Genomic DNA, 13022 nt, shown 5'->3' on the forward strand with positions numbered 1-13022 from the left:
CCAGTGATGGCTACTGGCCCAGGCCTCTATTAGAATGGGGGTGTGGGGGTTTAATGAGAGCACAAGTTAGTAAAGGATTCGGTACCCAGAGTACGGTGGCCGTATAAAGCAGCTCCACCACAAATGATCCACAAAGGAGCCAGAATGGGAAACATAATATGCTATTTCCCACTTTCAACATCATAGTAATGTCCCTTTTAATGGGTCGAAAGGAGACCCTCTGGATTCATAACAGAGAGTTTACCGTCTCCATTATATTGGGTAGGAATAATTAAAACCACCGTTTTTCCCCATTACCTTTCTCTGTCTCTCCAAATGTACTTCTACCATTGACCTCTGAAATAGAATACATTCTCAGAGGCTCCGGCAAAAAGCGAGAAGACAGGAGGAATATGACAGCTCCATTCACATCCCTTTTCGCTTTCTCCTTTGAAGTGTGTAGTGTTTGTGTGGCTATGTGGAGCCGTGATGGCAGGGAGGGACCAGGGAGAGAGTATCAGAACAACTTGATTCAGGATGTGCTGCCCGGGGCTTAGTCACAATTGCAGGTGCACACCGTTCTCCAGCCTCCCGTAAGCGGCCAATATCACACATACAGGGAAGGGTTATGACCCAGCAGGCCCTTCTCTGTGACAGCACGCTGCCCCTCCGTTAAACACACACACACAGGTTTACAGACCTGGGGAATGTGAAAGAAGCCAGATCAGATGTTCAGTATCATGAGGATCATATAACACAAACACAGATTGGAATAGTACCCTTTTAATAATCCAGTTTAGTAGTACCCTTTTAATAATCCAGTTTAGTAGTACCCTTTTAATAATCCAGTTTAGTAGTACCCTTTTAATAAACCAGTTTAGTAGTACCCTTTTAATAATCCAGTTTAGTAGTACCCTTTTAATAATCCAGTTTAGTAGTACCCTTTTAATAAACCAGTTTAGTAGTACCCTTTTAATAATCCAGTTTAGTAGTACCCTTTTAATAATCCAGTTTAGTAGTACCCTTTTAATAATCCAGTTTAGTAGTACCCTTTTAATAAACCAGTTTAGTAGTACCCTTTTAATAAACCAGTTTAGTAGTACCCTTTTAATAATCCAGTTTAGTAGTACCCTTTTAATAATCCAGTTTAGTAGTACCCTTTTAATAATCCAGTTTAGTAGTACCCTTTTAATAAACCAGTTTAGTAGTACCCTTTTAATAATCCAGTTTAGTAGTACCCTTTTAATAATCCAGTTTAGTAGTACCCTTTTAATAATCCAGTTTAGTAGTACCCTTTTAATAATCCAGTTTAGTAGTACCCTTTTAATAAACCAGTTTAGTAGTACCCTTTTAATAATCCAGTTTAGTAGTACCCTTTTAATAATCCAGTTTAGTAGTACCCTTTTAATAATCCAGATTAGTAGTACCCTTTTAATAATCCAGTTTAGTAGTACCCTTTTAATAAACCAGTTTAGTAGTACCCTTTTAATAATCCAGTTTAGTAGTACCCTTTTAATAATCCAGTTTAGTAGTACCCTTTTAATAATCCAGATTAGTAGTACCCTTTTAATAAACCAGATTAGTAGTACCCTTTTAATAAACCAGATTAGTAGTACCCTTTTAATAATCCAGTTTAGTAGTAATCCAGTTTAGTAGTACCCTTTAATAATCCAGTTTAGTAGTACCCTTTTAATAATCCAGTTTAGTAGTACCCTTTTAATAATCCAGTTTAGTAGTACCCTTTTAATAATCCAGTTTAGTAGTACCCTTTTAATAATCCAGTTTAGTAGTACCCTTTTAATAATCCAGTTTAGTAGTACCCTTTTAATAATCCAGTTTAGTAGTACCCTTTTAATAATCCAGTTTAGTAGTACCCTTTTAATAATCCAGTTTAGTAGTACCCTTTTAATAATCCAGTTTAGTAGTACCCTTTTAATAATCCAGTTTAGTAGTACCTTTTAATAATCCAGTTTAGTAGTACCTTTTAATAATCCAGTTTAGTAGTACCCTTTTAATAATCCAGTTTAGTAGTACCCTTTTAATAATCCAGTTTAGTAGTACCCTTTTAATAATCCAGTTTAGTAGTAATAATCCAGTTTAGTAGTACCCTTTTAATAATCCAGTTTAGTAGTACCCTTTTAATAATCCAGTTTAGTAGTACCCTTTTAATAATCCAGTTTAGTAGTACCCTTTTAATAATCCAGTTTAGTAGTACCCTTTTAATAATCCAGTTTAGTAGTACCCTTTTAATAATCCAGTTTAGTAGTACCCTTTTAATAAACCAGTTTAGTAGTACCCTTTTAATAATCCAGTTTAGTAGTACCCTTTTAATAATCCAGTTTAGTAGTACCCTTTTAATAATCCAGTTTAGTAGTACCCTTTTAATAATCCAGTTTAGTAGTACCCTTTTAATAATCCAGTTTAGTAGTACCTTCAAGTTTCAGTGGTGGAAAAAGTACCCAATTGTCATACTTGAGTAAAAGTAAAGATAATTTAATAGGAATTGACTCAAGTTAAAGTGAAAGTCACCCAGTAAAATTCTACTTGAGTGAAAGTCCCAAAGTATTTGGGTTTAAATATACAGTACTTAAGTGTCAAAAGTAAAAGTGTAAATTATTTAAAATACTTCTATTAGGCAATCTAAATGGCACAATTTGTTGTTTCTTTTAATTTACGGATAGTCAAAGGCAAACTCCAGCACTCAGACATAATTTACAAATGAAGCATTTGTGTTTAGTAAGTCTGTCAGATCAGAGGCAGTAGAGTGACCATGGATGTTCTCTTGATAAGTGTGTGAATTGGACCATTTTCCTGTCCTGTTAAGCATTCAAAATGTAACGACTACTTTTGGGTGTCAGGGAAAATGTAGGGAGTAAAATGTACATTATTTTCTTTAGGAATGTAGTGGAGTAAAAGTTGTCAAAAATATAAATATTAAAGTAAAGTACAGATACCCCAAAAACTACTTAAGTAGTCATTTAAAGTATTTTTTACTTAAGTACTTTATACCACTGTCCAGTTTAGTAGTACCCTTTAATAATCCACTTTAGTGTAGCTGCTGGCCCCTTTCTACACTTGACTCAACTGGTCCCTCTGAGAATATTCAAATATGAATCTGAATCTGACTGTTTAACTCTTGACTGTGGACATGTGTACGTGTTGTATTAACCAATAGAGGTGGTGTCACAGCAGAACATCTGATTTGAGTTTTGTAAATCCTAGTAAGTAAACAGTCTTCGTCACAGTACTCCAGTCCCATCATCCTCTTAGAGATGATGGAGATGAGTCCAGGTGGGTGGAGGCTCACAGTAAATGCAGTGTGACACCGTGTAAGCAGGACACCTGACACTGCTTCTCTCTGGACAACTGTAGGGAAATCTAATGGACAGCATGTCAGGATTAATCGACACACTTGCATAGAGATGACTGCTGGTTAACATTTTGAGGTCTGCAGAAATGTTTTTGAAAGCTACAATATCATCACAGTGAGGTCTTTGGTAAGTGACGGGCAGGATAATTGTACTTGCAGTGCCTTCAGAAAGTATTCACACCCCAGTTACAGAGTTTAATGGCTGTGATAAGACAAAACTGAGGATAGATGAACAACATTATTTAACCTAAATGACAGAGTGAAAAGAAAGAATCCTGTACAGAATAAAAAATATTCCAAAACATGCATCCTGTTTGTAAAAAGGCACTAACGTAAAACTGCAAAAAATTAACTGAATGTCCTGAATACATAGTGTTATATTTGAGGCAAATCATCCAACACATCACTGAGTACCACTCCTCATATATTCAACCATGGTGGTGGCTGCATCATGTTATGGGTATGCTTGTTATCATCAAGGACCAGGGAGTTTTTTAGGATGAAAAGAAAAGGAATAGAGCCAAGCACAGGCAAAATCCTAGAGGGGAAACCTGGTCTGGTCTGCTTTCCAACAGACACTGGGAGAACTTCATCTTTCAGCAGGACAATAACCTAAAACACAAGGCCAAACGTACACTGGAGTTGCTTACCAAGACGACATTGATTGTTTCTGAGTGGTCCATTTACAGTTTTGACTTAAATTGTCTTGAAAATCTATGGCAAGACTTGAAAATGGCTGTCTCGCAGTGATCGATAACTAATTTGATAGAGCTTGAAGATTTTTACAATCTAGGTGTGTAAAGCTCTTAGAGATGTACCTAGAGTGACTCACAGCTGCAAACACTGACAAAGGTGATTCTAGCATGTATTCCCTCAGGGGTGTGAATACTTATGTAAATGACATATTTCTGTATTTAATTGTCATACATTTGCTAACTTTTCTAAAAACATGTTTCACTTTGTCATTACGGGGTATTGTGTGTAGATGGGTGAGAGAACAAAAATATATTTAATCCATTATTTAAGAACATACATGTCCAGAATCTTAGTCATTCTTTTTGGGTTGCTTTAGCTTTATGCTCAAACTACACTGAGTGTACAACATATTAGGAACACCTGCTCTTTCCATGACATAGACTGACCAGGTGTATCCAGCTGAAAGTTAAGATCCCTTATTGATGTTACCAGCTAAATTCACTTCAATCCGTATAGATGGATGGGAGGAGACAGGTTTAAGAAGGATTTTTAAGCCTTGAGACTATTGAGGCATGGATTGTATATGTGTGCCATTCAGATGGTGAATGGGCAAGACAAACGATTTAGGTGCCTTTGAATGGGGTATGGTAGTAGGTGTCAGGTGCACTGGTTTGAGTGTGTCAAGAACTGCAATGCTGCTGGGTTTTTCACGCTCAACAGTTTCCTGTGTGTATCAAGAATGGTAAACCACCCTTAGGACATCCAGCCAACAGCAGGCCACGGGTCAAAAATGGGTAATTGATGAAAGAGGACAAAGGAGGCTGACATGAATTGTGCAGAGCAACAGACGGGCTACAGTTAGTCAGCTGACAGACTAGTGCAACATTGGTGCCAAAAGACCAAATAAAAGAATGCAAAACTCATCGTACCTTGACACGAATGTGGTATGACAGCCGACGACTTTACTGCTGTTGCAGTGGGCTAAGGAATGAAAACACTGGACACTGGAGAATTGGAAAATCATTGAAAGTCATTGGTCTGATGAATCCCAGTTCCTGCTGTTTCACGCATATGGGAGGACTAGGGTATGGGTACATGCATCCATCATGCCACCTGTCAACATTGCAGGATGGTGGTGATGGTGTGATAGTGTGGGGTGTGTTTTTATGGCACATATTGGGCCCCTTGATAAAAGTGGAGCAACATTTGAATGCCGCAGGATATCTGAACATCATTGCCAATCAGGTGCGTCCATTCATGGCATCAGTGTATCCATCTGCAAATATTATTATTTTTTCTGCGGGAGAATGCCCCATGCCACAAGCTAGCATTGTATTGGAATGGATCCACGGACATGACAGTGAATTCTGCTGACTGCAGTGGCCTGCCCAGTCACCACATCTCAGTCCATTTGAGCATCTGTGGGATGAGATGGAAAAGCTATTCGAGGTAGAGATCCACTACCAGCCAACTTGACACAACTGTGGAAAGCATTGGAGTCAACATGGGCCAGCATCGCTGTGGAACGCTTTCGACACCTTGTAGAGTCCATGCCCCAACAAATTGAGGCTGTTCTGAGGGCAAAGGGGGGTGCAACTCAATATTCCTAATGTTTTGTACACTCAGTTTCAGGAGTTGGAATCTCAGTTATTTTCCAATCGTTTAGTTTTGAACAGAACCATAATTGATTTGGTTCCAATCCATTGCTTCCAACCAGCAAAATAAAGTTCTAAACTGGTTCAAACCAAAAAAAGTAACATTTGATATCTTCCCTTTTTGTGTCTTTGAAATCTAAATGTGCCTCTGAAATCCACATTTAGCTCAACATTAAATTACTTCACCAATGTATAGTGGATCCATTCCTGTACAATGCTAGCCTTGCATTGTACAAACTAGTGTAGTGTAGGCTGCGGAGAGTGCTGGGCATGAAGTGCTGGATATCTTGTTGTTATGACATGCATTATCTGAATTTGGCCCACAGAATTATACCTATGGAGGAGCGACTTCTATGAAGGAACTTTGAACTTCAGAGAGTTGACTTAACTAACATTGGACCAGAGCTAGCCCTTGAGCATGACTCTCAGTTCCATTACATTACACATAATGCTGCCTAGAGTTTTCGAGAGCTAGACCAGAGCTATCTAACAAGTTACCTGGCTAACAAGCTTGTGTGTGCAGAGCAGCACCAGAGATATAATAAAAATGTTTCTTACCTTTTTGTAGTTAATAAATCCAATGTGAAACTTGATAACTATGCTTAACTAGCACTGAAAAGGCAAGTCCATTGTTCTCTAATTAAAAATCTCTCTCCCTCATTTCTGAATCACGCCTGTAACATCAGTAGCTACAGTAGACAATGCATGGTTTAGAGGGAGGGAGGAACATGTACTGTAGCCTACACACACACACTGGAAAATATGTTCTGGCAGGCACTGGAATACGTTTCTGAATGACAGTGAGGGCACTGTGTTGCATTTTTTGTCGGATTGGTAAAAATTCCTGGAGTGTAAAATAACGTTATTAACCGGTTACCATGCTTTTAAAATAATGGTTCTGTTCCAGAACAGTATACAGTAGATCACTTTCGTTCTCGGTTCTGGTTCTGTTCCTCGAAAAATGTAATTATTTTCCGGGTTTTTGTTCTGTTCCCTGAACCGCTTCTAGATGGAACCCCCTCTGCTCAGTGTATATAACAAGAATATCATGTTTTTGTGTATATAACAATGTTTTGAGAATGTTATGCAGTAGCATGGGTACATTTTAGCACAATATCACCCCCATTGGCAGAGGGGGTTCCATATATGTTCCTTCCATGTTGTGTTCCTGTGCAGTGTATATGGAGTATTTGCTTTGGCCTCTGTATTGTGTCATCACACAGTCATCTCCCACTCCCATCATTTTTTAAACTAGGCAAGTCAGTTAAGAACAAATTCTTATTTACAATGACAGCCTACCCCAACCAACGCAGGCCAATTGCGCGCAGCCCTATGGGACTCCGGTTGTAATTCAGCTTGGAATCGAACCAGGGTCTGTAGTGATGCCTTTGGCACTGAGCTGCAGTGCCTTAGACCACTGCGCCACTCGGGAGCTCTTCCTACAGCTGGAGTCCCATCACCATCTCCCCTGAGCATTGCTTTAGCACTGATCTGAACTGCGAAAACACGGGTCACAAATTCTGATGAGATCCAGCATTCGTTGCTATACCGATCCATGCGTTTTGATGACAGAGGGTAGCCTCATTTCTCACGCTCCAATAATCCATGCTGGCTGGCTCTGACAACTGCTGGAGAGCTCCATGGTTGAGTGCCCTGGTCCCCCTCCAGATTGCCGGTTGATGGCTGCCTGACAGGAAGTTGATTGACTGACTAGGAGGCCTCAATAGGCCTTGGAGGAAGCAGCTGTGACTGGCAGGTCAATCAGCCTCCCCTGCCCCCCAGCATGGTTATCAATTATCAGCCTGATGTGGTGCTTTGGCTTAAACCATCATGGCTTTCACAGGAGTGTGACTTTTAATATCACCTATGGCCTACCTCCATGATTTGAAATGTAAAGAGTTACAGATGAGAAGTTTGGAAGAGATTACCGATGGGCCTGTTTCTCATAATTCAATCAAAACTATAGAGGCTCTTGACTTCAATTCTGCTGGTGATCATGTTAAACCCATGCCATGTCGCGTCTCTCCATCCTATTTTTTGCACCAGTGATGAGACCGGGGTTATTCCAATTGAACCAAAGCTTGGTGCTCTGTTAGAATGGTGGTGGGATGACAGTCATATCAAGGCTCTGGTATTGCTGTGGGTAGTCTGGTATTGCTATGGGTAGGACTGTAGTAGTGCTGACTAGTCTCTGTTGACTCCCCTCCACCCTTCCTCTCCTCAGCTCATAGTAGGGATCATCCAAGCAGCGGACCTTCCAGCCATGGACATGGGCGGCACCTCGGACCCCTATGTTAAGGTCTACCTGCTACCTGACAAGAAGAAGAAGTTTGAGACCAAGGTCCACCGGAAGACCCTAAACCCCACCTTCAACGAGCAGTTCCAATTCAAGGTACTTATTCAAGGTATAAGAGTAGACTAGACAATACTTCACCCATGCAACTCTCAAACCTTGTCTTGTGCAGCAGTAGTATTAGTAGTAGTAGTCGTAGCAGTAGTAGTAGTAGTAGTAGTCGTAGCAGTAGTAGTAGCAATAGTAGTAGTAGTAGTTGCTGTTGTTGTATTAGTAGTAGTATTAGTTGTAGTAGTAGAAGTAATACACTTTGTATTCCAAAATAGCAACAATATACATTTCTGAAGGAATAGGACAAATACACAATACACAAACCATACATTGCACACAGTAGTTTAAGCAGGTTGTGTTTGTTTGTTCTATGACAAAGTCATTTGCATGCTGTGGTGTGTTCGTTCGGGTAAGGTGTGTAGACATGGAGCATCTGGCCCTGTAACAAGCTGCTGACAGACTACCTCCTGGTCCACACAGCTGGCCCAGTAACAAGCTGCTGACAGACTGCCTCCTGGTCCACACAGCTGGCCCAGTAACAACCTGCTGACAGACTGCCTCCTGGTCCACACAGCTGGCCCAGTAACAACCTGCTGACAGACTACCTCCTGGTCCACACAGCTGGCCCAGTAACAACCTGCTGACAGACTGCCTCCTGGTCCACACAGCTGGCCCAGTAACAAGCTGCTGACAGACTGCCTCCTGGTCCACACAGCTGCCCCAGTAACAAGCTGCTGACAGACTGCCTCCTGGTCCACACAGCTGCCCCAGTAACAAGCTGCTGACAGACTGCCTCCTGGTCCACACAGCTGGCCCAGTAACAAGCTCCTGACAGACTGCCTCCTGGTCCATACAGCTGGCCCAGTAACAAGCTGCTGACAGACTGCCTCCTGGTCCATACAGCTGGCCCAGTAACAAGCTGCTGACAGACAGCCTCCTGTTCCATACAGCTGGCCCAGTAACAAGCTGCTGACAGACAGCTTCCTGGTCCACACGGCCTCTGTATGATCAGGATTCACACAGGCAGATGCAAACTTCCATCTCTCCTTATTCTCTCTCTCTTTCTTGTTTTGATTTGGCCTAAATTTGAGCAAAAATGTGATTGTAGCTACAATATCTCAGCTGTGGAGGAAGAGTTGTGGTATTCATCCAGCAGTAAAAAGATAACAGGTGTTTGTCTGCAGCGAGGAATACGTAGCATATGTGGGGGGCTGGGGGGATGCTGGTTGCCAGATTGGTTAAATACCAGTAGCATATTTATTTTGGAATTCAGAAAACATGGTAGATCTGTGAAGCTTTATTTATCCCACCGGCGCCTACTTGTAATCACAAGTGGCTCCATTATAGAAATGAAGGAGCTAGGAGTGTTCTTTGGTCGTGGTGGTGATAGTGTCAAGGACAAACTTCAGAAGTCTTATCTCTTTTCTAGCCAATCAGGCAGTTTGTCACCATGTTGTAACAAGACGCCGTGTATAATGAGCTTTGTCTGCCTCAATTGGAGGCAATCAAGAATCAAATCCCAGACACCACTCTCATCCACTCTTCACCATCCCCTCCACCAGCACCCCTTCCTTCGCCCTGGATCTCTGGCAGATAAGACTGCCTGCCGCCTGTCTGTCACAGATAGGACTGGAGAAGGAAGGAGAGGAGGACGAGGGAGGAGGAGGCGAGTTGATTGATTTGTAATGCTCTAGAACCAGAACTTCCCCAACTCACGACAACTCCTCTCTATTCCTTGACAAGTAATACCAGTGCCTGGAAGTAGCTTTGATACAGTGTGCCAATCTGGCGGCCATTTTGTAAAGCACCACTTTCACCACTGTGCTACTACAGTTGTCAACAATAGACTACTTCAATTTATCCTTAGTTTGAGATAAGTTCCACCAGAAGACACTTAGAGAGGTTTCAAGTTCGGACAGACTCTCTTCTAGTGATTATATGCACAAGTTCAGTCCTCATGGTTCTCCCCAGGTGCCCTACGTCGAGCTGGGAGGCAAGACGCTGATGATGACGGTGTACGACTTTGACCGCTTCTCCAAGCACGACGCCATCGGAGACGTGAAGCTGCCCATGAACAAGATTGACTTTAGTCACGTGACAGAGGAGTGGCGGGATCTTGTGAGCGCCGAGAAGGAGGAGGTAAATAATATAATATATATATATATATAATATATAACATCTCTAAGTTTACACATCAGAAACTCCTAATATTTTATTTCCCAAAGTTATGACAGTTGACTACCAGTATGGAGTGTTGTCACCAAGGTAACAGTTCATTTCTCGAAAATCCACGATCAGACATTTTAAATTACACGTTTTATCACACGTCAATCGTATGACTATGTTAAAAATGTTTTACCTGGGATTGAAGAGTGAGCTCAGTGCCAAACAGTAGTTGGCGGTATTCCATCTCTCATAGAAAATGTAACGTAATCATCTCTCCATGCTTCTTGGGGCGGCAGCGTAGCCTAGTGGTTAGAGCGATGGACTAGTAACCGGAAGGTTGTGAGTTCAAACCCCCGAGCTGACAAGGTACAAATCTGTCGTTCTGCCCCTGAACAGGCAGTTAACCCACTGTTCCCAGGCCGTCATTGAAAATAAGAATATGTTCTTAACTGACTTGCCTGGTTAAATAAAGGTAAAATAAAAAAATAAATTCTATGAAGAAATGTGTGCAGGAGATACAATGTTCAAGGTAAATGTTACGGCGTGCAGCATTTAAGTGTGAGTTGCTAGGCAAACCTTGTTTTTAGCAGCCCGCTAGGTTCATTTTCTGTGGTGCCAGAGAGTGGAAGGACATCTCAATCTGCAGCATTGTTCCAGAACCAGACAAGCTACACCTGATCACTTCACGCGAGGCTTGAGGCACTGTCTTAACTCCCTTAAAGTGGTAGTGGCTCACTTCAGTGGGCTTTCGCTGAAGGTTTTTGATTTGATTTGAAATGGCCCCTTTCACTATCGTTAGCACCATCTTAAACACTATATGATTATACAAATGTTGAAATGTGATCATTGTGCGAAGGCTTTAAGGATAATGTGACACACCAAGCAACTTGTGTAAGAGACAATGGGGGTCAAGAAGAAGTTCCTGTCCTCATTGAATGTGTGTAACAGTGGCTGAAAGGAATGTTTCACACATCAGCCGTGCCTCAGTGGCTGCAAATGACACCCAACGAGGTCCTAGCGGCTAGCTAAAGAGATGCTCTGAACAGCCCGTCCTCTATTCTGGTCCCAGATCTGTTTGTGCGCTATAGCCAACTCCTATTTCTCCCCATGCTTCTACGGCACGACCACACTTGGCACGACCACACTAGACTAAGGGCAAAATTGGTCCTTCAGCATAATCCCAATATCCACTCAGAAAAATGTATGGACACATTACCCATATCTATGCGAATATATGCATCCACACAGAGTGAGAGGCATGTTGAACCAGATATTTCCTCTGGGGTATGATTTAAGCAATAAGGCCCGAGGATGTGTGGCCAATATACAACGGCTAATGGCTGTTCATATGCACGACGCAACGCGAATTGCCTGGACACAGCCCTTAGCCATGGTATATTGGCCATATACCACAAACCCCCAAGGTTCCTAATTGCTTAATTATAAACTGGGTGATTTGAGCCTTGAATGCTGATTGGTATACTGGTTACACACGGAATTAGAACAGTAAAAACATAAAAACAGGCCTTAGCCCTGGTATATTGGCCATATACCACACCCCCTCGTGCCTTATTGCTTAATTATACCATGGTATTGTTGAATACTCGTTTCTGATTGGCTTGAAGGGCATTCTAGAGCATGGATTATTTCCCTATAACGCACGGTATATCAGCACTGTAGAATTCAATGGCCATAGTTCATTCTTATATGTTCTATGTTTGAGCTGCTTTTGAAAGCAAAACTGAAAACATTATTGCCATTGTTTAATTAGATTTTCATAATAGCATGCTAGGACTAAACTAGCAAGTCTGTTTGTTTGGCTATCAAAGAAACTACTGTATCTTTCTAGTAAACTTACTATCTAGTAAACAGTGGATGTTGAACACATTTCTACCTGCAAATGAACACATTTGTAGCAGTAAATGTGTTCAATTATAGCCATGGTATAAAAGGGATAATCAACTCTGGGCTTTATCCGTTCTCTGAAAAATGATACAACTCCGTGGAAGGTTCCACGTCGCTCATTATTCTCTACAGAATGCATAGACCCTTGTTGATTATCTCTTACATATACAGTAGGTCTGTGGTAATGATAACATGGCGGCATTCTGTTCATATCACTTTAAAATGAAGTCAAACACTGCCAGAATAACACATGGATTCCAGATGAATTCAGAAGGAATCCAATCTTTTTTAAGCGACACATGTTTTTACCCCCAAGCCTCCTAAGACTCCTGAACAGGTAACCAAATGGTTACCCGGACTATTTGCATTGTGCGCCCCCCTATCCGGGCTATCTGCAATGTGTCCCACCACCCGCCAACCCCTCTTTTTACGCTACTGCTATTCTCTGTTCCCATACCTACATGTACATACTACCTCAATAAGCCTGACTGGTGTAGGTAGATAGCCTTGCTACTCTTATTTTCAAATATCTTTTTACTGTTGTTTTATTTCTTTACTTACCTACACACACACACACACACACACATACTTTTGGTTAGAGCCTGTAAGTAAGCATTTCACTGTAAGGTCTACCTGTTGTATTCGGCGCACGTGACAAATAAACTTTGATTTGATTTGATATCAGGGGGTTTCATAATTTGTTTGTTTTTCACTGTGTATTCTTCTAGAAACAAAGGTTCCTTACAACGGCGTCTGTTGTTGAGAAGAAAAGTGATGCGGTGACAATTGGATTTACCTGCAAACGTGCTTTGAAATAACACACCCATATTGGCTGAGGGAACCACGGACCATGCATTTTATTAGCTACAAAATGTTAGACTCTTCCTACTCGGTTGTATAACAGTGT

General features: G+C 41.4%; 1 protein-coding gene across 1 annotated transcript in view; it reads left to right on the top strand.

Annotated features, from left to right (window-relative positions):
* The window catches only part of LOC118377841 (synaptotagmin-1-like), a 55286-nt gene that overhangs the window by 20056 nt on the left and 22208 nt on the right, over positions 1 to 13022 (top strand). Inside the window, exons 4-5 of the mRNA XM_052460461.1 lie at positions 7925 to 8092; positions 10016 to 10183. Coding sequence (XP_052316421.1) covers positions 7925 to 8092; positions 10016 to 10183 — 336 coding nt within the window. The remainder of the gene's footprint in view (positions 1 to 7924; positions 8093 to 10015; positions 10184 to 13022) is intronic.

The sequence above is a fragment of the Oncorhynchus keta genome, chromosome 13 (genome assembly GCF_023373465.1).
Source record: "Oncorhynchus keta strain PuntledgeMale-10-30-2019 chromosome 13, Oket_V2, whole genome shotgun sequence".
Taxonomy (NCBI): Eukaryota; Metazoa; Chordata; class Actinopteri; order Salmoniformes; family Salmonidae; genus Oncorhynchus; species Oncorhynchus keta.